The sequence below is a fragment of the Chiloscyllium plagiosum genome, unplaced genomic scaffold (assembly GCF_037043375.1).
Source record: "Chiloscyllium plagiosum isolate Xiang-an unplaced genomic scaffold, Cpla_swu_hap1 HiC_scaffold_5, whole genome shotgun sequence".
NCBI classification, from domain to species: Eukaryota; Metazoa; Chordata; class Chondrichthyes; order Orectolobiformes; family Hemiscylliidae; genus Chiloscyllium; species Chiloscyllium plagiosum.
In genome coordinates, this window is record NW_028270143.1 from 109584044 (window position 1) to 109605495 (window position 21452).

General features: G+C 41.2%; 1 protein-coding gene across 4 annotated transcripts in view; it reads left to right on the forward strand.

Moving 5' to 3' along the window:
* Positions 1–21452, forward strand: part of lmbr1 (limb development membrane protein 1) — a 268615-nt gene that overhangs the window by 23268 nt on the left and 223895 nt on the right. For 3 of the 4 annotated variants that reach the window (XM_087987559.1, XM_087987560.1, XM_043690708.2), the window contains exons 3-4: positions 14132–14171; positions 18015–18154. In XM_087987559.1, coding sequence (XP_087843685.1) covers positions 14132–14171; positions 18015–18154 — 180 coding nt within the window. Of the gene's footprint in view, positions 1–14131; positions 14172–18014; positions 18155–21452 lie in introns of those variants that run through there. The other variant, XM_043690711.2, reaches the window with a different exon arrangement.

Consider the following 21452-nt stretch of genomic DNA (forward strand, 5'->3'; position numbering starts at 1 on the left):
TTGGATGGCTAGTAGGGTGTATCTCCAGTACTTCGAGCATTTTTTAAAATTCAGGAGTGATTATGAAACTCTTACAACATGTTTACATAGAAATGTGGGAATGTTTTGCAAGGAAACGAGCCATTGGACCTAATTGGTCCTTGCCAGTGTTCATGCTTCGCAGAACTATCCTTACAACCCACTTCATTTATTTGCATTTCTTTTTCCTCTGTTTATCCAGCTTCTCTTTAAATCTATCACAAGGATCGGTGTTGCGTCCTCCACTTTTTGTCATTTACGTAAGTGATTTGGATGCTAGCATAAGGGGTACAGTTAGTAAGTTTGCAGATGACACCAAAATTGGAGGTGTAGAGAAGTGGCAGATGGAGTTTAATTCAGATTAAATGCGAGGTGCTGCATTTTGGGAAAGCAAGTCTTACTTAATGGTAAGGTCCGTGGGAGTATTGCTGAACAAAGGGACTTTGGAGTGCAGGTTCATAGCTCCTTGAAAGTGGAGTAGCACAGGTAGATAGGATAATGAAGAAGGCATTTAGTATATGCTTTCCTTCATTGGTCAGAGTATTGAGTACAGGAGTTGTGAGGTCATGTAGCAGCTTTACAGGACATTGGTTAGGCCACTGTTGGAATATTGCGTGCAATGCTGGTCTCCTTCCTATCGGAAAGATGTTGTGAAACTTGAAAGGGTTCAGAAAAGATTTACAAGGATGTTGCCAGGGTTGGAGGATTTGAGCTACAGGGAGAGGCTGAACAGGCTGGGGCTGTATTCCCTGGAGCATCGGAGGCTGAGGGGTGACCTTATAGACGTTGACAAAATTATGAGGGGCATGGATAGGGTAAATTGACCAAGTCTTTCACCTGGGGTGGGGGAGTCCAGGAGTAGAGGGCCTAGGTTTAGGGTGAATGGGGAAAGACATAAAAGAGACCTAAGGGGCAACTTTTTCACGCAGAGGGTGGTATGTGTATGGAATGAGCTGCCAGAGAAAGTGGCGGAGGCTGGTCCAATTGCAACATTTAAGAGGCATTTGGATGGGTATATGAATAGGAAGGGTTTGGAGGGATATGGGCTGGATGCTGGCAGGTGGGACGAGATTGGGTTGGGATATCTGGTCGGCATGGACGGGTTGGACCGAAGGGTCTGTTTCGGTCCTGTACATCTGACTCTGTATCCTTGCTGTGAGCCGCAATTCGTCTTGATGCTTGTCACTCCACATTCTAACCACTGTCTGGATAAAGCAGTTTCTTGTAGGTTTCGTATTTGATTAGCCAAATGGTCAATGTTAATGTCAGTCTACAGAGGAACCTCGATTATCTGAACGAGATGGGCAGGCATTATTTCGTTCGGATAATTGATTATTCAGTTAATTGATTCAATGCCTTTCCTCAGGTGCTCAGACTTTTATGTTAAGTCTGCTCCCTGTTGAGGAGACCAGGCAGTAGCACCATGAGAGCCCCTGCCTGCCACAAGCCCCTCAACCCCGTCCAACAACACCCCCTCTTTTTTCCCCCACACTCCATCCAACACCGCCCCTGCTCGTGCCCCCAACCCTTTCCAGGACTGCCCGCCCCACCTCCAACACTGCCCTCTGCATGCCCCACAACCCTGTCCAATGCCGCTCCCTTCCCGCGCCCCCAACTCTGCTCAATACCACCCCCAACACCACCCCTTGCATGTCCCTGCAACCTGGTCCAACACCTGAGAGTCTCCAAATAGTGTGTGCGCGCATACACACCAACTTTGTACTGCATCTTTTTGATAGGTTCCCCCTTTGCCCTCTACAGGGGAATGTTGGAGAGATTATCTGGGGAAAGGGGGGTTTAGGGTACACCTCCTGTGTCGAACTCCAGGGGAGTGAGAGAGGGTGGGACATCAGTCATTTGGAGATGGTGCCTGGGCTCTCATCAGTCCAACACTGTTTTCGGCATCACTGTAAACAAAAGACGCAGTCAGTGTTGGAAACACGTCTTTGTAATGTTTCTATCAGGACCTCAAGATCTCCTTCGGATAATCCGCTATTTGGATAATTGATATTCAGATAATTCAGGTTCCTCTGTACTACTTGGAGCCTTCTCACTACTTTTGGTATGTAAATCTGTGTTAGGGTGGTGACACCACCATGTCACAACATGTCTGAACAGCTTGTTGAAAAAAAAACAGTTACAACTGAAGTTGTTGATTCCACCTCAATAAATGTTTTGGAAGACTTGGACTTTCTCTCTCAGGAGTGTTGTTCGGAATTTGCCACAATACTAGTTAGAGCCTTGACAGAACACTGAAGAACTGTGCATGCTGGAAATCAGAAACAAAAATGAATTGCTGGAAAGCTCAGCAGGTCTAGCAGTATTTGTGGAGAGAAAACAGAGTTCCTGTTTTGGGTCCAGGTGATCCTTCAGAATTGTTTGTTGCTGGGAAAGGTTGGTATATATGTGATTTTAAAAAAAAAAGTGGGGAAGGAGTAGGTGATAAGTGAAGATGGAAACCAGAGAGAAAGAGACTAGCAGTTGGGCAGACAAAGCAATGGATAGAGCTTGGAGGAATGAATAGCTCTCAGATGGGACCGTTAGTGATTGACAATGAGTTACTTGTGGAAACAGCCCGTGTGGTGACGAGGCCTGGTGGGTGAGGGTGAGGACAAGGACATGAAGGTGCTCCAGCTGAAAATTTGTTAAACTTGATATTGAGTTGAGCAAGCATTTGAGTTCCCAAGTGGAAAGTGAGGTGTTCTTCGAACTTGTGCTGAGCTTTGCTGGAGCACTGCAGCAAACCTGAGACAGACACGTTGGCCAGGGAACACAGTTGTTAGTTGAAGTGGCGGATAACTAGAAAATCAGGGTCATTTTTACAGACCGAATGTAGGTGTTCTGCAGTGGTCATCTCGTTTGTGCTACATTTTCTGAGTGTAATGGAGATGGCATTGTAAGCAGTGAATTTAGTAGGCCAGATTGAGTGAAGGAGAAAGCGTGGACAGCAGATGCTAGAGGTCAGAGTCAAAATGTGCTGGAAAAGCACATCCAGTCAGGCACCATCTGAGGAGCAGGAGAGTCAATGTTTTGGGCATAAGCCTGTCAGGAATATTGAGTGGGCTGCCCAAGTGCTCTGAGATATAAATGGGAGGGGGTGGGGCTGGGGTTAGATAGGTCAGTGAGAGAGTGACTGAGATCCTTGTGGAAGGAGGAGGAGAACCTCTTCAAGATGGGCATCCTTGGAAGAGGCTTTGCAGTCAGGTTATAGCGGAGGAGAAAGTGAGGACTGGAGATCAGAGTCAAAATGTATGGTGCTGGAAAATGCCTGAAACGTCGACTCTGCTCCTCCGATGCCTGATCTGCTGTGCTTTTCCGGTGTCACACTACATTGAGTGAAGTGCAGGTATATTGCAGCTTCACCAGGAAGATGGGAGTGGGTTCTCTGATAATGAGGGGGGAGTTTAATGGGCAGGTGTTACACCTTCTGTGATTGTATGGAAGGGGGTGTGGGGAGATATTGGGACTGAAGGAGTGGACCAAGACGTAAGCCTTACACAGGGTCCATTGTCAGCAGGAGAAGAGAGGGGAAGGGAATGTGTGTCTAGTGATGGCATTCTACTGGAGGTGGTTGAAGTGTCGGCTGATGATCCTTTGGATGCTGGTGAAATGAGGGTGGGGGGGGGGGGTGCTAGTGCTGGAAGGCAAGAGATGAAGTGAGGGCTAAAGGGCTGGAGATGTCAAACACGGCTGAGGGTCATGTCAACTATGGTGATAGGGAATACTTGGTTGAGAAAGAAAGTAGACATTTCAGAAGTCCCCTTGTCGAAGTTAATATCATTGGAACAGGTGAGACAGAGGAATGAGGGGAATGAAATTGAGTTTTTACAGGAAAGAGTATGAGAACGTATAGTCATGGCAACTGTGGAGTTGGTAGGATATTTGTAGGGGGTTGTAGTGGATACTAATGGCCAGCCTACCCCCTGGTAGGCATGGAAGGAATCGGAGTTGGACCAGGTGAAGGTGAGAGCAGCATGGAATGGAAAGCAAAATTGATAAATTGAGTCATAGAGATATATAGCCTGGAAACAGATCCTTCAGTCCAACTCTTCCATGCTGACCAGATATCCTAGCCTAATCTAGTCCCATTTGCCAGCACTTGGCCCATATCCCTCCAAACCCTTACGATTCATATACCCATCCAGGTGCCTTTTTAAATGCTGTTATTGTACCAACCTTCACTTCCTTTGGCAGCTCATTCTATGCATGCACCACCCTCTGTGAAAAAGTTCCCCTTGGGTCCCTTTTATATCTTTTCCCCCCTCACCCTAAACCTATGCTGTCTAGTTCTGGATTCACCCCAGAGAGAAGACCTTGTCTATTTATTCTATCCATGCCCCCCATAATTTTGTAAACTTCTACAAGGTCACCCCTCCGCCTCCGCTCCAAGGAAAACAGCTCCAGCCTGTCTAGCCTCTCCCTACAGCTCAAATCCTCCAACCCTGGCAACATCCTTGTAAATCTTTTCTGAACCCTTTCAAGTTTCACAACATCTTTCTGATAGGAAGGAGACCAGAATTGCACGCAATATTCCAACAGTTGTACAGCCACAACATGACCTCCCAACTCCTGTACTCAATACTCTGACCAATAAAGGAAAGCATACCAAACACCACCTTCACTATCCTATCTACCTGCGACTCCACTTTCAAGGTGCTATGAACCTGCACTCCAAGGTCATTGTTCAGTAATATTCTAGGACTTTATCGTTACGTGTATAAGTTATGCTCTTTCTTGCTTTTCCAAAATGCAGCACCTTTCATTTTATCTAAATTAAATTCTATCTGCCACCTCTCAGCCCATTTTCCCACCTGATCAAGATCCTGTTGTACTCTGAGGTAAACCTCTTCACTGTTTACTGCACCTCCAATTTTGGTATCATCTGCAAACTTCCAAACTATACTTCCTATGTTCACATCCCAATCACTTACATATGCAGTGGACCCAGCACTGATCCTTGTGGCACACCACTGGTCACTGGCCTCCAGTCTGATAAGCAATCCTCCACCAACAACCTCTGTCTGCTATTTTCAAACCAGGTCTGCATCCAAATGGCTTGTTCTCCCTGTATTCCATGAGATTGAACCATGCTAACAACTCTACCATGAGAACCTATTCAAATGCCTTACTGAATTCCATATAGATCATGTCTCCTGCTCTGCCCTCATCAATTGTCTTTGAGTTTTTTTAAAAAAAAGTAATAATCAAGTTCATGAGTCATGATTTCCCACACTCAAAGCCATGCTGACTATCCCTAATCAGTCTTTGACTTTCCACGTACATGTAAATCCTGTCCCTCAGGGTTCCCTCCACCAAACTGCTCACCGGTCTGTTGTTCCCTGGCTTTTCTTTACCACTTTTCTTAAATAGTGGCACCATGTTGGGCAACCTCCAGTTTTCCAGTGCCTCACCTGTGACTATAGATGATGGAAGATTTATTTGCCTAAAGACATGTGTGAACCAATGGCTTTTTAGGATAATCACCTGTGATATAAGGCTGTCATTCAACTAGCTTTTAACTCCAGTTGTTAATTGAAGTGAACTTTCATCTCCCATTGATTCAAATCCCCTCGAATGTTAACCTGAGGTTCTGTTTGTTGCTGGTCGAATGGTGTTGCTATAATGTTACCATCTCCCCAAGTATGATTGTGCTCAGGTTCATGAAGAACTAAGTAACATTGTTGAGACCTCTTTAATCAATCATGATACTTGCACTACTTGAATAAAGATTGTCAAATAAATCTGTTTTCTGCAGACATTTCTAAATATTTCAAGGTCAAATACAGTTAGTATATTAGATAAGAACATCTTAGCACTAGAGCATTGCAGTGATATTTAACTCTTTTGCAATTGTTACTCACCATGCTCATGCTTTCTGTTTAAAATTTCAATGCTTTTTAGCAGTTGAAAATTGGAGTTTGTCATTAATTTTCAACTGTGGTCAGGTCAAAGCTTTGTAAACTCCAAACATCTGTTGAAAGTTTAAGTTGAATGTGAAAACTTATTTCGAACATCATGTTCATGACTCCAGGCAGACTTGAGAATGAATATGGAACAAGTTTATGATACTCTTAATGCTATGGAATTAGTTTTAATTTTTTTTCATCTCTTGAATTGGTGAAGTATTCTCCTTTTTAATTCTTTAATAGTGAAGTCCTTGGGTGAGAATAAAGATCTGATTGCTGATGCATGGAGTATGAATTGGTAAGAGAATGCAATAGATGAAAAGATTGACGCCACCAAATCTATTATTTTCCTCCTTTTTTTCCCTTTCTGACCAAGCTGTGCTATTTTACCCTTTTGTAGATCTTGAAGTCCAGATTTTTCAACATGTGCTGTGAGATAGTCAGCTGCAGTTAATGTTCAGGAAGATTATTCGCTTCCAAGAAGTTTGTACTATAAATGTTGATTTTTCACAATGGTGCTTATTGGGAATGATGTCTGGTTTGCAGACATGAATTCGAATGTGGATATCATATTCTCTAGCTGATTAAGCTGAGTTGGTGATCCTGCATCTCAACCTTATTTAAGTGAGTTAGTTGTTCGGGTTGGTCATTTGAAAAAAATGGATTGACTGTGTACTCTAGCAGCAGGAATACAAGTTGAAGCTGAGCTTTGCACTGATTGCATACTTGCTCTATTTCTTCTGTTAAGCGTACACCATATGGTCAAGGTCTTGCAGAGCTTTTCTAAATGAAAGTTGCATTATTTCGTATTATTATATTGGGCAATTGAATAAAACCTACCTTCGCAACTACATATTCAAAAGTTCTTTGAAGCAGTGATTTAGTTTGCTGGGGTAGTTTGAGGAGGCTTGTGACAATCTGATGTTGGAGATGAGGGTGACGTAGTACACAAATTGATCTTCAAAGACTAAGTGTGAAAAAAGTTGTAAAGTTTAAATAGATTGTCATAACATGATGGAATGAGGCTGTGGAGGAATGGGAATTTGAGATTTTAAAATTTTAAATAATTATTTGGCTGAAATCCAATATAGGTGAGCAAAAGTGCAGATAATTGTTTTAGACCAGTTGAGTTAATTAAAGATGAAAGACCAGCAAATACGTCAGTACAAATGACGAAAGCATGTTGAGAAAGTCAAGCTTAGGGTTGCTTGACAAAGGCTCAGTTTGCATGACTTTGTTTCCTGCACATTCTTATCTGGTCAATGAGGTGCTGGAGGCAAGGGTAGTGGTTTAACAAGGAAAAGAACATCCATTGTGTCATGCCAGTTAACGAGGTGAGGAACACCCATGACATAATCTTTACTGTTGATCGTTGATTGATAGATTAGGTTACTTACACTTGTGTGACCATTACAACATTGTTGTTGCCTTATTTGGAATCTGCTCCCTATAAGTGACCATTTAATTCCTTAAGAATCTGCTGTTCGAGAGAAGACCAAGAACTCCTGTCTCTGTGCACATGAGCGATCGTTCTCTCTTTCTCTCCAGGGCCCGGAATAAGGCTGAAGAAGGTCGAGCCATAGTGTGTCTGAGTGTTTGCTCCGACTGAAACGGGGATAGGGAAATGGGACGACAATGTTTAATGGATAAAATGGTTGCAAGGCCAATTAAGAAGGTAGAAATAGACCCTGAACAAAATTAAAGAAGGCACGGTGGCTCAGTGGTTAGTACTGCCCCAAAGCGCCAGGGGCCCAGGTTCAATTCCAGCCTTGGGCTGTGTGCAGTTTGCACATTCTCCCTGTGTCTGCATGGATATCCTCTGTATGTTCTGGTTTCTTCAAAAAGTGCTCACGTCAGGTGAATTAGCCAAAGCTAAGTTGCCCATAGTGTTAGATGCATTAGTCAGCAGGAAATGGGTCTGGGTGAGTTACTCTTCAGATGGTCAGTGTGGACTTGTTGGGCTGAAGGGCCGTAGGGCTGTTCTCGAATGGTGATGGTTTAATCTGAGGGCCACTGGACTTTGAGGTGAGGGTGAGATTGAGAAGGAGAGTCCTTCATGGTAACTTCAATGAGACTAGAATTGAGCCCATGCTGTTGGTATCATTCTGCATCACAAACCAACCTTCCAGCCAATTGAAGTAACTACCCTCTTGGAGAAGCAGCTCTGGGATCGCTGCTGCAGGTCTCGGCCAGCAGTATAGCCACTGGGAAGAGTCGCTGTACTTGCATTAGCTACTGTAGCTGAATCTTAAAATTAAGCAATGTCAAACGAGGTGATTTTAGCACTGAATATCTATTTGGCATGGACATGCCAGCTTGGATTACACTGGCTATTTTAGAGTGAAACTTGAATTCTTCACTAAAGCTAGACATGTCTCCTATTTTGAGAGAAACTTCACAATCTTTTCAGTTTAAAATTAACTTTTAATGCACTAAGTAGTGTTTGTTGAGCAACAGTCTTTGAAATTAATATGTACGTATCTTGCAATTGGGTGTGAATGATTTTTTATGTTCTATTGAGATGTTGCAAACTGATTTTTTTGTTAAAAAAATTAATTTATGGAATATGGACGCCTATTGTTCACACCAATATGAAGTTGATTGTACAGACTAAGAATTGTCTCCATTCTTTTATGTACTTGATGCCCAGTGTCTTCTCTCTTTTAATTTAGTCATGTTCTTTAGTTTTCGAAGACAATAAGATCTTGTAACAAAATTAGGCAATTCAGTCCATCAGGCCTGCTCTGCCATTTGACCCAGTAAGCCTTGATCCCCTTACTAATTAAGAACCTATCTATCTCTGTCTTAAATGAACTTATTGACCGGTAATCCACAGTCTTCTGCAGCAATGACTCCTACAGATTCACCTCCCTCTGGCTGAATAAATTCCTCCTGTTCATTCTAAAGCGTCGTCTCATCAATCTGAGGCTGTGCCCTCAGTATGTGGTGTCTCCAACTTGTGGAAACATCTTCCACAAGTCCACTCCATCAAGGCTTCTTAGTATACAGTAAGTTTCAATCTGATCTCATCAAACCCTGCCCATATCCAATCCTTCTAAAGTCCTTTAAGTATAGGCCCAGAGTCCTCAGCCACTCCTCATCTGGCAAGCCCTTCATCTCTAGGATGATTCTTGTAAACCTCCTGTGCACTGTCTGGAATGCCAGGACGTTCATTCTTGGATACGGGCCCAAAACTGCTCACAGACCAATGCTCATACCAGTTCAGCAGTGCCTTTTGCTCTTGTACTCTAGCCCTCTTGAAATTATTGTTAATATTAATTTTGTCTTTACTGCCAACTGAATCTGCATGTTACCCATACAGCACTCGGACTCCCCAAACCCTTTTTGCTTCAGATTTCTGAAGCTTTTCCCCGTTTTAGGAAAGATATAAAAGGGACCTAAGGGGCAACTTTTTCACCCAGAGGATGGTACTTGTATGGAATGAGCTGCCAGAGGAAGTGGTGGAGGCTGGTACAATTGCAACGTTTAAGAGGCATTTAGATGGGTATATGAATAGGAAGGTTTTGGAGGGATATGGGCCGGCTGCTAGTAGGTGGGACTAGATTGGTTTGGGATATCTGGTTGGCATGGACAGGTTGGACCGAAGGGTCTGTTTCCATGCTGTACATCTCTATGACTCTGTTTTCCCTTTCAAAGTGCATAAACTCCCATTTGCCCATTTTCTATTCCATCTGCCATTTCCTTGCCCTGTCTTCCAGCATGTCCAAGTCCACTGCAGTGTCCCAGTTTCCTCAACAATATCTGCCTCTCCAACTATCTTTTGCTAATGTTGCAGGTGAGACAATTCCCTCTGTTCCTTCGGCTAGATCGTTAATGTATAATGGGAAAGTTGTAAGCCTAACGCAGACCCCTGCCGAATTCCACTATAACTGGCTGCCATCCAAAAAATAACCCTTTATACCCCATCTCTGCCTTCTGCCAATCAGGCAATCCTCTATCCATGCCAGTATCTTGCCCCCAACACCATGGATTCTTATTTTATTTCGCACTATATGCAGTATCTTGTGAAAGGAATTATCATGAGTTAAACAAATGGTTGTAAACTGAATGTGTTAAAGCCTTGGACTCTTTTCTATTTGATTCAGTGAGGCATGTTTTTACTTATCGCACCTAATTGTGATTTCATTGAAAGTTTTGCAGTAGGTTCTAAGTTAATTTATTGGATTGGACAGTACAGTCAATCAAATGTATTGGAAGTTTTTTATGCATGTGTTCTTCATTGCCTTTCCTTTAAAGGAAAAGGATTGGCAACAGCAAGACAGTGTCACTTCAACACATCTTAAATTGCAGCTCCTATTTTGTTTTTAATGGTGCTTTTGAAATGTTAACTTGGGTTAGATTGTCACTCCAAGGACTCTGCAGCATTTGCATGTGATACAGATAGGGTTAGCTGATAAGATGCTGTAAGATATTGCACAATAGCATTGAGGTAAAATTATTTCAATAAATATGGTTGCTAAGATTGAAACCTGTGACTTTAGGTTGGCATTCCACAAGATCCTAAAATGTCCTTGCTTATCTTCACCCAAGCATGGATGGTATTTTCAAATTGGGTGAAATATAATGCAATCTCCAACATTCATCGTTTTAGAGCTATGACTGTTTACAACATAATGTATGATACTAAGAACTCTCCAATATTGTGTTGTATTCCCTACCAATTTGTTTATTTGAGCTACATAGTGTCTGAGCTGGGTTCTGACTTTACCATGGTTTTTTTTTTTGAATTTCTATTGGTCCAGAAGTATTAAATGAACGTCCGGAATAGGGGAGGTTTATAATGGGGATCAAAAAGGCATAGTTTGGTTATGTTCCAAAAATGTTGGGGAACATAGGGTATCTCAACGGATGAACTTAAGGAAATTTCTGTTAGCAGGGGAAATTGAGATTAAAGACAGATTTAAGTCCTCGTTGTCTGGCAATCTGTTTCCCAGAATACTTGAAGTGGCCCTCAAAATAGATGCGTTGATGATCATCTTTCAAGATCCTACAGATCCTGAGACGTTTCATAGAGGGGATGGTAGCTAATGTTATCCCATTTTTAAAAAGGAGGTAGTGGGAAAACAGGGAACCTTAGACTGGTTGGCCGGGAGTGGGGAAAATGCTCAAGTCCATTATAGAAGATTAATAGCAGAACACTATTTGGTTTGGACAAAGTCAGCATGGATTTAAGAAAGAAAATCATGCTTGATAAATCTAGTGGAATCTTTTGAGGATGCAACCAGGAGTTTGGATTAGGGAGAGCCAGTAGATGTGATTTACTTAGACTTTCACAAGGTTTTTGATAAAGTCTCATGTGTTATGAAGTTGAAAGCGTGTACTATCACTTTGAGAGAGTGAATGCTGTTCTGAACTGAGCTTACAAGCACCTGTATATATGACTAGATGGCTGTCCCAGAGTGTATTGGAAAGTTGAAAATATGTAACATTTGGCTGTGAAATGGATACCTGAGTTCATTGTTGTTTTGACAATGATTCAAATTTAACCAATCCATTTAAATTATGCCCCAGGCTACTAAAACCCGATTTGAGTTTGAATTTATTATGTTGCCAACATTGACCCAATGAGACAATCTGATGTTGGGGATATGAAAATGCAGATATTTTTGAAAATTGGAGAGAGCAACTACCATTGAGATAAATGGAGGGAGAGCTAACATCTTCTCTAAGAAATTAGGAAACACTCTATCAAAGGTACCTTTTCATATGAAACATACTTGCAGTAAAAGGAAGGAAGGTGATCCAGGGAGTTCCTCAGCTGGAAGAAGAAAAACACAAGACAACAGCGGCTGTGTGTTTTGAAATTAAGTTGATGTAATTTTCATAAGAATCTTATTGGAACACTGTTTTTGTAAAGTTGGTGGCAGGTAGTAAACAGTTAAGACAAAGAGGGGCTTAGAGTTGTGAATAGTTGTTTAATGTTCACTTTCAGTTAAAACATAAGTTGATATTTTCTTTAAATAGTGACATTTGGGAGTTCTCTGTCACTCATTTTAACAAATTGCAAGGCGAGGTGAGATTTTCCTGTGCTTGGTTTAATTAACAAAGGGTTTCACCTCTGTTGTAACACATGAGCATGTAAAGTTTTAAGGTGCAGGGATTGGGATAGTCTGGTTGACAGACAGGAAACAAAAATTAGCAATGAGCTGGTCTTGTTCTGAGTGGCAGGCAATGACCAGTGAAGTACTGTGGTTTTTGCAGATGACACAAAGCTGGATGGGTGGTTGAGGTGGTGAGGATTGTGCGAAGATTCTTCAGTGTGGTTTGTACAAGTTTAGTGACTGGGCAAATGCATGGTACATGAAGTAACCCTGACCCTATCCACTTTGGTAGCAAAAACAGGAAGGCCGATTTAATATCTGAATTGCAATAGATTTGAAAGGGGGGAGGTGTGCACATAGAGTCATGACGTGGAGGAGCTGGTGATGGACTGGGGTGGACAAAAATCTCTCAACACCAGGTTATAGTACAACAGGTTTATTTGGAAGCACTAGCTATCGGAGCACCGAATTTTTTTTTTTCAAGTGGTTGTGGAGTAGGACCATAAGACACAGAATTTATAGCAAAAGGTTACAGTGTCATGCAAGTAAAATTATACATATAACAAATCTCTATTGTTGCTAAGTCTCCCATCTTTTAGAATGGGTTACAAGTTTGGGTTCATTAAGACTTCAATCCCGGAACTACTTTTAAGTCATGTTCTCAAGATAAGTTAAGGTTTTATTTTTTAAAAAAAGGTGCCATCTCAGCTCAGATAATGCCTTTAAAGGTCAGAATCTGACCTCACCCCTTTTTAAGGCATTGTCTGAGCTCAGATGGCACCTTTTTTTTTGTTTTTGCAAAACCTTAACTTATCACTGATAAGGTGATCAACTCTTCGTTATTTCTCAGTTCCACCCAAATAGCTTTCCTGAATGTATTCCCAGGAATATCCTCCCTAAATACAGCCGTAATGTTATCCTGAATCAAAAATGCGGCTCCCCCTTCTCTGGCTGATAATCCTCCAGCATTAAACTGCCAGTCGTGTCCATCCCTGAGCTGCGTCTCTGTAATTGCTTTGATATCCCTGTTCCATGTTCCCAACCATGCCCTGAGTTCATCTTGCTTAGCCTGTTGTATTGAAATAAATGCAGTTTAATTTATTAGTTATACCTCCTTCTTCTGTACTTTGTTCCTGCCTGTCCTGTCTATTTGATGTACTCTTTTGTTCCCCCAACTGTACCAGTGTCAGACTGATCATGTTCCTCACTGTCTCCCTGAGTTGCCCCTCCCTATTTTATGAGTTGAAATCCTCCTGAGCAGCTCTGGCATATCTCCCTGCCAGGAAACTAGTCCCTTTCCAGTTTGGGTCACTTCTTCTACCTGAAAACGTTTCAATGATCCCAGGTGTGCCAGGTGGTGAGGAAGATCATTTGGAATCTCTGTTTTCATAACAAGAGGATTCGAGTCCAGGAGCAAGAATATCTTCCTGCTGTTGTATAGGGCCTTGGTGAGATTACACCTGGAGAATTTGTGTGTAGTTTTGGTTGTCTTATCTGAGGATTGTAAGAGTGGAAAAAATGTTTACCAGACTGATTCCAGAGATGGCAGTACTGAAGTATGAAGAGAGACTGGATCAGTGCAGGCTGTATTCACTGGAGTTTAGAAAAATGAGAAGGGATCCCATGGATCATTCTCCAGGAATAGACAGTGTACATTTTGGAGGGATGTTGCCAGTGACCAGGGAATCCAGAGCCTGGGTTCACTGGCTAATGATATAGGATAGGCTATTTAGTCCTAGAGAAGAAATTTCTTCACCCAGAGTTTATGGGTGAGAGAGGGTAAGGGAAGAAAGTGAGAACAGGGCACCAAGTTGGATGATAAGCCATAATTTTGTTGAATGGCAGGCTTGATAAGCCGAACAACCTACTCCTTCACTTACTGTCTCTGTTTCTGAAATCTCCTTTATAAAGTTAATTCACTGCTTCACTATAGCTGCTTAGAGAATGCCCAAGTCAAGTAATTTCTAAGGAAAGCAATCCTCTTTGTGATCCATTGGCACATTAATCCTTTCTCTCTCTTTCTCTATTTATTCAGTTTGACTTGTTTGTTTTTCAGCAATTGCTTAATTTATTACAGATTCTGGATCTGTTACTTCTACTCGTACATTATGAATCTGCTGATTAGTTTTGTTTCTAATTTTGCAGATGATCATGAAGATGAAGATGCCATTGTCAACAGAATTTCGTATGTACCTAGAAATTTAAAAAAATCTTTTGATTTCTCCCCTTCGCTATGTTGTTGTTTTAGCTGTGGTGAGGCTAAGTGTGCTAGATTGGCACAAGGACTCTGTGTGTTGTGCTGTGATTTAGTAGACAGTTCTGCTCTTCAACTCAATGGCATTGAATTAAGTTATAAATCAACTTCCCTTGGGACAAAAACAACTCGTGCAGAGCAACTCCAATAGCCCCCCAAAAAATCTTCAAATCAGCATTGTAGAGTAAATGCTCTAACAGAAGGGAGTGATGTGTGTTAGTGATAAGTATGTAGCTAGATGTATTTGAAAATTTTTCTTTATACCATAAATCAAACACATCGACCCAGACAAACTCAACATTTAATTTCTGCACAATCCACTCCTCTAAAAATCTATATCTCCAAATTCTGGCCTCTTATCCATTCTGATCTCTCTCTGTGCCTGCAACATTGATCTGCCAAGATCCTACGCTTGCTAATTCACTCACTTTATATCTGAAAAAAAGAATAAACTTGCATTTATTTGGATGACCCAAAGTGTAATTGTGCTTAAAAGGAGATGTTGGCCAGTTTGTACTTGGCCATTTCTTTCAAATAGTAATGACTAGGACATAAGCTTTTAGGTGTTGGTTGAGAGATGAGCATTGACCAGGCATGCAACTCCTGCTCTTTTGGGTTGTTCTTTTGATATAAAACAATGTTCTTTTGTTATGAAAGATCAAAAAATCGAGAAACTTGGAGTCCAGCACTTCCTTGGACTGTGCTGGTGTGCATATCCGCATTGGACCCAAAACTTCCAAGAGTACCCCTCGCACCTACTTTATTAGCCGAGGTATGTCCTGCATTTTTTGGGCCGAATATCCATTGATGAAGTTTCAGAAATACGCTGTGGAACTTTGAATTCAGCTGGACGATCAGATAGTTGGGGGAAGCCGTTTGACCTTTGCAAATACATCACCTTGCACCTCTCTAGGTTGGATTTCATTTACTACTTTTCTGCCCACCTGATCAGTACTTTAGGATTCCCATGCCTTGTTTATCTTTCCCTTGGTTTGTACACTGAATTGCTCTGAAACATCACATGCTCATTTTTGTATTCTAGCATTAAGATGCAGGTGAGCATTCCAGCTATCTTTATAACTATTTTAGAGTGAGGGAGTAAAAACAAGCAAAACTTTAGAAACTCACCACAAAGTTCGCTTTGTTTACATCTGAGCTCTTTCCTGTTCGCTTGGATTCACCTCATTTGCAAATGGAGGACAAGAATCTGAAAGCTCACTTTAGTGTTTAGAGATTGCTGACCAGAACTGTGGGATTTGATTTAGGAGATATGTGCTATGTGTTCCTCTGTAAATAAGTGTGTGAAGAATGGTTCAAGTTCTAGCCTTCACCTGAGAAGAATGTCGCAGCAGAGTGCAGTCACCTAAAGATGAAGGTTGGAAGCTGTGAAATTTAGACCATATACTGCAACCTTTATAGCCATTGTGAAAAATGGCAGAAAACAATAAGTTGTCTGCATATGATTATTGTCTGTTCTTGGAGCCTGAAGCAAATGCAAAGAATCAGAGTGGAAGAGTGATGTAATAGCCGTACCATAGAGAAACCAAGATCAAACCTCTGCATTGTCCGTCAGAAATTAAGTTTTTTTTTGTTGTTTGGTGAGTTGGATGCTGTCAATTGATAGTGATTATTCTGAGAGTTCTTTGAAGGTTGAGAAGGTTCATGTGTTAAATACTTAAAATGCATCGTCTCACACTGACAGACTTTGGAACAGACACAGCCCCTCCAAACAGGGAGTCAGAGTCATACAACAGTGAAACAGACCCTTTGGTCCAAGCAGTCCATGCCAACCATGCTCCCAAACTAAACTAGTCCCACCAGTCTGCACTTGGCCCATATCCCTGCAAACCTTTCCTATTTATGAACTTCTCCAAATGTCTTCTGAACATTGTAACTGTACCTGCACCACCACTTTGTCTGGCAGTTCATTCGACGCATGAACCACTGTGTAAAAACATTGCCCCATGTGTCCTTTTTAAATCCTTTTAGTCTCTCCTTAAAAATATGCCCCCGAGTTTTGAACTTCTCCACTTTAAGGAAAAGACCTTTGCAATTCTCATTATCTATGTTCCTCATGATTTTATAAACGTAAAAAGATCTCCTCTTAACCTATTATGCTCCAGTGAAACAAGTCCCAACTTTTATCAGTCTATTTTTATATCTCAAATCCTCCACTCCTGGCAACATCCTAGTAAATCTTTTCTGAACCCTCTCCAGTTAAATAATATACTTCCTGTAACAGAATGATCAGAACTTTACACAGTACTCCAGTAAAGAAAAAACCCCTTCGGCAAAAGTTTAATAAAATTCTTTTTGGGGATTCTTTAGTCAGTACAGCATCAGTTTTGATAATTTTGTCAAGACAAAATTTCATGCAGGCAAATTTTTGGTTCTATATGATATATAGTTCTGCTGGAACAATGGCAGCTACCTTGAAAATATTTTCTTCATTTTCCACAGTCTTCATGAAACAAATGTGACCTTAACACAATTTTTTATGAGGAGAGAAAGAAAGAAACATGATAATTGAATAACCAGGTGCATATCCAGGTTGTGAACCTTAACTGGGACTTCATTGTAAATGTTGCTGTTTGCCTCAAGACTTGCTTCTCTTCTGCTGGGAGTGAGGGAGAGGAATGGAAAGAGGGGATGAATGAGACTGGGTGCAAATGCACTACTGGGAATATTACTTTGGCAATTTCCTTTTAAATCTTTATTGTAGATTAGATTAGATTCCCTACAGTGTGGAAACAGGCCCTTTGGCTCAACAAGTCCACACCGACCCTGCGAAGAGTAACCCACCCATTTCCCTCTGACTAATGCACCTAACACTATGGGCAATTTAGAATAGCCAATTCACCTAACTTGCACATCTTTGGACTGTGGGAGGAAACCGGAGCAGCTGGTTTTCTGCTGCTGTTCTCTCCTCAGCTTCTCCTTACTAGACATCATCCTGAAGGATGAAAAGATGTATAAATAGACAGACGAAAATTCTTGTTAGATTAGGAAGTGTTATTGTACATTCACTTGTAGAGTTATGTATTACAAGGGGTCATGATTTGTTTCAGTTGAATCCTTTACCAGAGCCTTCAAGAGAACAACAATTTAGCCCAACATGCCCATGCCAGCTCTCTGATCCAGCAATTAGACTCACTCCGTATTATTTCTCTGTAGTGTTTAAAATTTAATGTGCAAGTTAAGATTTGGAAGAATGCAGAAGAATCTCCTGTCAGATGATTATGTATGCCTTGGGGTTCTTTTAAATTGGAATTAATAATGTTAGTGAAATTTGATTGCATTTTTTTAATCTCATTCAGCAAGAACAGCAACATGTGCTCGCATACAAGTTTTAAGCATGCTGTATATCTATGATCTTTAAAATGAGCAGTCCTTTTCCTTAAATAATATCATTACATTTATATGTTGGGACCAAAACGACGAGAACATGAAATATTAAATCAGTTTGAATGTGTCTGCCTCCCAAGTATACAAGTATATTTATCTGCTGTGTGACTTTGCTAATTATTTAGAAAATGATTGTTTCTGTCCAAGTTTTAATTCGTATTGAATTGCCATTGAAAATAAATGTGTTTTAGCTGGGAGGATGACTGACTGACTATTTTTACATTTGCAGATGGTAGAAACCTTGACAGTAGTGTTGTACAGTTTGCAACCAGATACGCTGAGACTACTGCGTGGCTTGTTATGTTTTTGTCATTGTTCGTTGAAAAGTTTTTAGTATTCACTATTTTTAATGTTTCTGATCTTTTTCAGGTTGTACCTGTGCACATTTACTTTGGCTGTTTCAGCTGGTGCGGTCTTGCTGTTGCCATTTTCAATTGTCAGCAATGAGATCCTGCTTTCCTTTCCACAAAATTACTACATACAATGGCTGAATGGTTCGTTAATTCATGGTTAGTATGTATTGCTATCTATAACATGTGGAGACTCCCATGTTGATGCGAATGACCAACTTCAATCTGTTCTATTCAGTGCAAACCTATGTCTTAGACAGCATGCTACTTTAAAAAATGAATTCTTGTTTGGATGCATAGCCCTTGTCATGAATATTAGTGTGAACAGTTGCGACCTTTGGGAGCTCCTAGCCTTTTTTTTTCATCTGTGGGGGTTTTGGCATTGCTGGCAAATCCAGCATTTAATTGCCCAACCCCTAATTGCCTTTGACAAAGTAGTGGTGATCTGCCAAGTGATCCGCTGCATTCCATATAGTATAGATATTGGCACAGTGCTATTACAAAAGGAAATTCCAGGTTTTTGACTGAATAAAATTGAAGGAATAATGATATAGTTTTGAAGAGAACTTCCACTTGGTGATCCCATGTGTTTGCTATCCTTATGCTTTGGGTGAAAGAGATTATGGGTTTTGGAGATGATGTTGAAAGAGCCTTGGTGAGGTACTGGAGGACATGTTGTAAATGGTGAACACTGCTGCCACTAAGTAGTAAATGAGGTGCTGATAAAGTGCTTTTTTAAAGTTCCTTGAGTATTGCTGGAATTGCACTCATCCATCACACATGACTTCTTAAAAATTCGCTCATTTAATGACCATCCCTCATGCCTTGAAGTTGATGGTGAATTGCTGCCTTGAATTGCTGCAATCCATTTGATAGTGGTAAACCCACAAATCATTTGGGAGGGAGTTCCAGGATTTAGATTAGAGTGGTGCTGGAAAAGCACAGCAGGTCAGGCAGCATCCGAGGAGCAGGAAAATTGGTGTTTCGGGCAAAAGCCCTTCAGGAAGATGAAGGGCTTTTGCCCGAAACATCAATTTTCCTGCTACTCAGATGCTGTCTGACCTGTGCTTTTCCAGCACCACTCTAATCTAAACTCTGGTTTCCAGCATCTGCAGTCCTCACTTTTTCTCAGGGTGCTCCTGAATGTTGATCCAGTGAAGGAACTGAAGGATGTATTTCCAAGTCAGGGTGGTCATTGGTCTGGAGGGGAACTTGCTAGTGGTGTTCCTGTGTCTTTCTAGCCTTTATCCTTTGAGATGATAGTGATCGTGGGTTTCAATAATGCTGACTTGGTGAATTTTTGCAATGCATCTTATAGATGGTACAGACTGCTGCTACTAAATATCCGTACTGAAGAGAGTGAGTATTTGTTGCTATGGAGCCAATCAAGTGCTTCATTTTGTCCTGGAGGTTGTGTTGCTGAAGTTGCACTCATCCAGGGCAAATGGGGAATATTCCATCACTGTCATTACGTGTACCTTGCAGATGGTGGGCAGGTGTCTGGTGCTTTACTTGCCGCAATATTCCTAGCCTCTAACCTCCTCTTCTGGCCGCTGTTTATGTGGGGAGTCCAGTTCAGTTTGTGCACAATCTTGAACCTCGGGGTGTTGATATTGGGGAATTCAATGGTAATGCCATGGAATGTCAAGGAGTGATGGTTCGCTTCTCTCGTTGGCGATAGTCATTGGTGGCAAATGTTATTTGCCACTTAGCCCTCGCCTTGTCCAGGTCTTGCTGCATTTGAATGCAGACTGTTTCTGTTTCTGACCAGTTGTAAATGGTGCTGAAGTTTGTGCAACCATCAGCTTATTCAAGGAAGGTCATTGAAGTAGCTGAATTTGGATTACATGGAGTCATTGTGGGTTTGTGAAAGGAAAATCATATTAGACAAGTGTTTTGCATTTTAATGATGGATGAAGAACAGATATTGGAGAACTGGTGGGTGTGATGTATTTAGATTTTCGGGAAACTTTTGATAAGACGAGATTAGTGTGCAAAGTCTAACCATGGCTGGGTAGGGGGGGTGTGGTGGTGTGGTAACTTAGTGGCATTTTTGAGAATTGGTTAGCAGATACAAAAGAGTAGGAAGAAGTGTTTCATGAGTGCAATCCCTTTAACATGTCCATCCCCCAACAGTATGGTCTTAGTGTCATTGCATGGAAGGTGGTGACAAGTGGGAGTCCCTGAGATCACTACTTGGGCCCAGCAATTCGTAATAAATATCAATGATTTGGAAGAGGAGTTGTGGTATTTCCAACTGAGCTGAAGACGAAACAAGATGTGATTGAGCGTATTAAGGAGGATCTACAGAGCCTTAGAAGTTGAATATCACTTTTTTGCGTAATAGGGCACTAATTTGAGATTGAGGCGAGGAACGTCTCTCTTAGGATTAAGAGTCTTTGCGACTCCTTGCCATGGACAGCTTTTGGGAGCACTGTCCTTATGTATATATTTAAGGCTGAGATGGACAAATTGTCGATCAGTTTGTGAATCTGAGGGCTTTGGGGAATCTGCTGAAAAGTGGACATGAGGAATGTCTAAGCAGGTTCAAGGAACTGAAATGGCTTACTTGTTCCCATTTCTTATCTTCCTATCTGAACTCTTTTCTCAAGGCAGTTCTGTACCTGTTATCAACCTAGTGAATGTTCTCTGGACTGCCTCCTGTGCCATTTTCTTTCCTCCAAGAAGAGTACCAAAATGTATTCCAGCTGTTGTCTGATGAAAGCTTTATATAGTTTTAGCAAAAATGCACGACTTTTATACTCTCCTTCCTTTGAAGTAAGGACCAACATTGCATTTGCTATTACCCACTGAACTTGTATGCTTTTTGTTTCGTGGACAAGGACTCGCAAATCCCTCTGTTCTGTAGTTTTCTGTAATTTTTCTCAATTTGAATAATAGTCAGCTCCTCTATTCTTCCTGCCAAAGTACATAACCTCAAATCTTTCCACGTTATATTCCAACTGCAAAGTTTTTGTTCTTTCGCTTAAACTGCAAACTTTGTCACCCTCACCGCTTGCCTTTTCACCCACTTTGGTTATCCTGAAACTTGTCTGTAGTACGTTCACTTTAGTCATTCTAGTCATTAATCTGTATTGTAACATAAATGCCCATCAACAGTAGGCAATAAATACTAGCCAGCTAGCAATGCTGACATCCCACAAAAATGAATAAATAAAAAAAACATGGTGATCTTACACTGATCCCTGAGACATTTCCATTGATTACAGGTTCTCATCCTGAAAATACTACCCTCATACCACTCATTTATTAGTTAGCCGATCTTCTATCCGTGCTAATACACTACCTCAAATACCATGGGGCCCATACCTTAAGTGTGGGCACCTTATTAAACACCTTCTGAAAATCCAAATGTATTACATTCACTGCTTTCCATTTATCGATCCTGCTTATTAGCTCAAAGAAGACTAAACCTGGAGTAGTGTGTGCAATTATG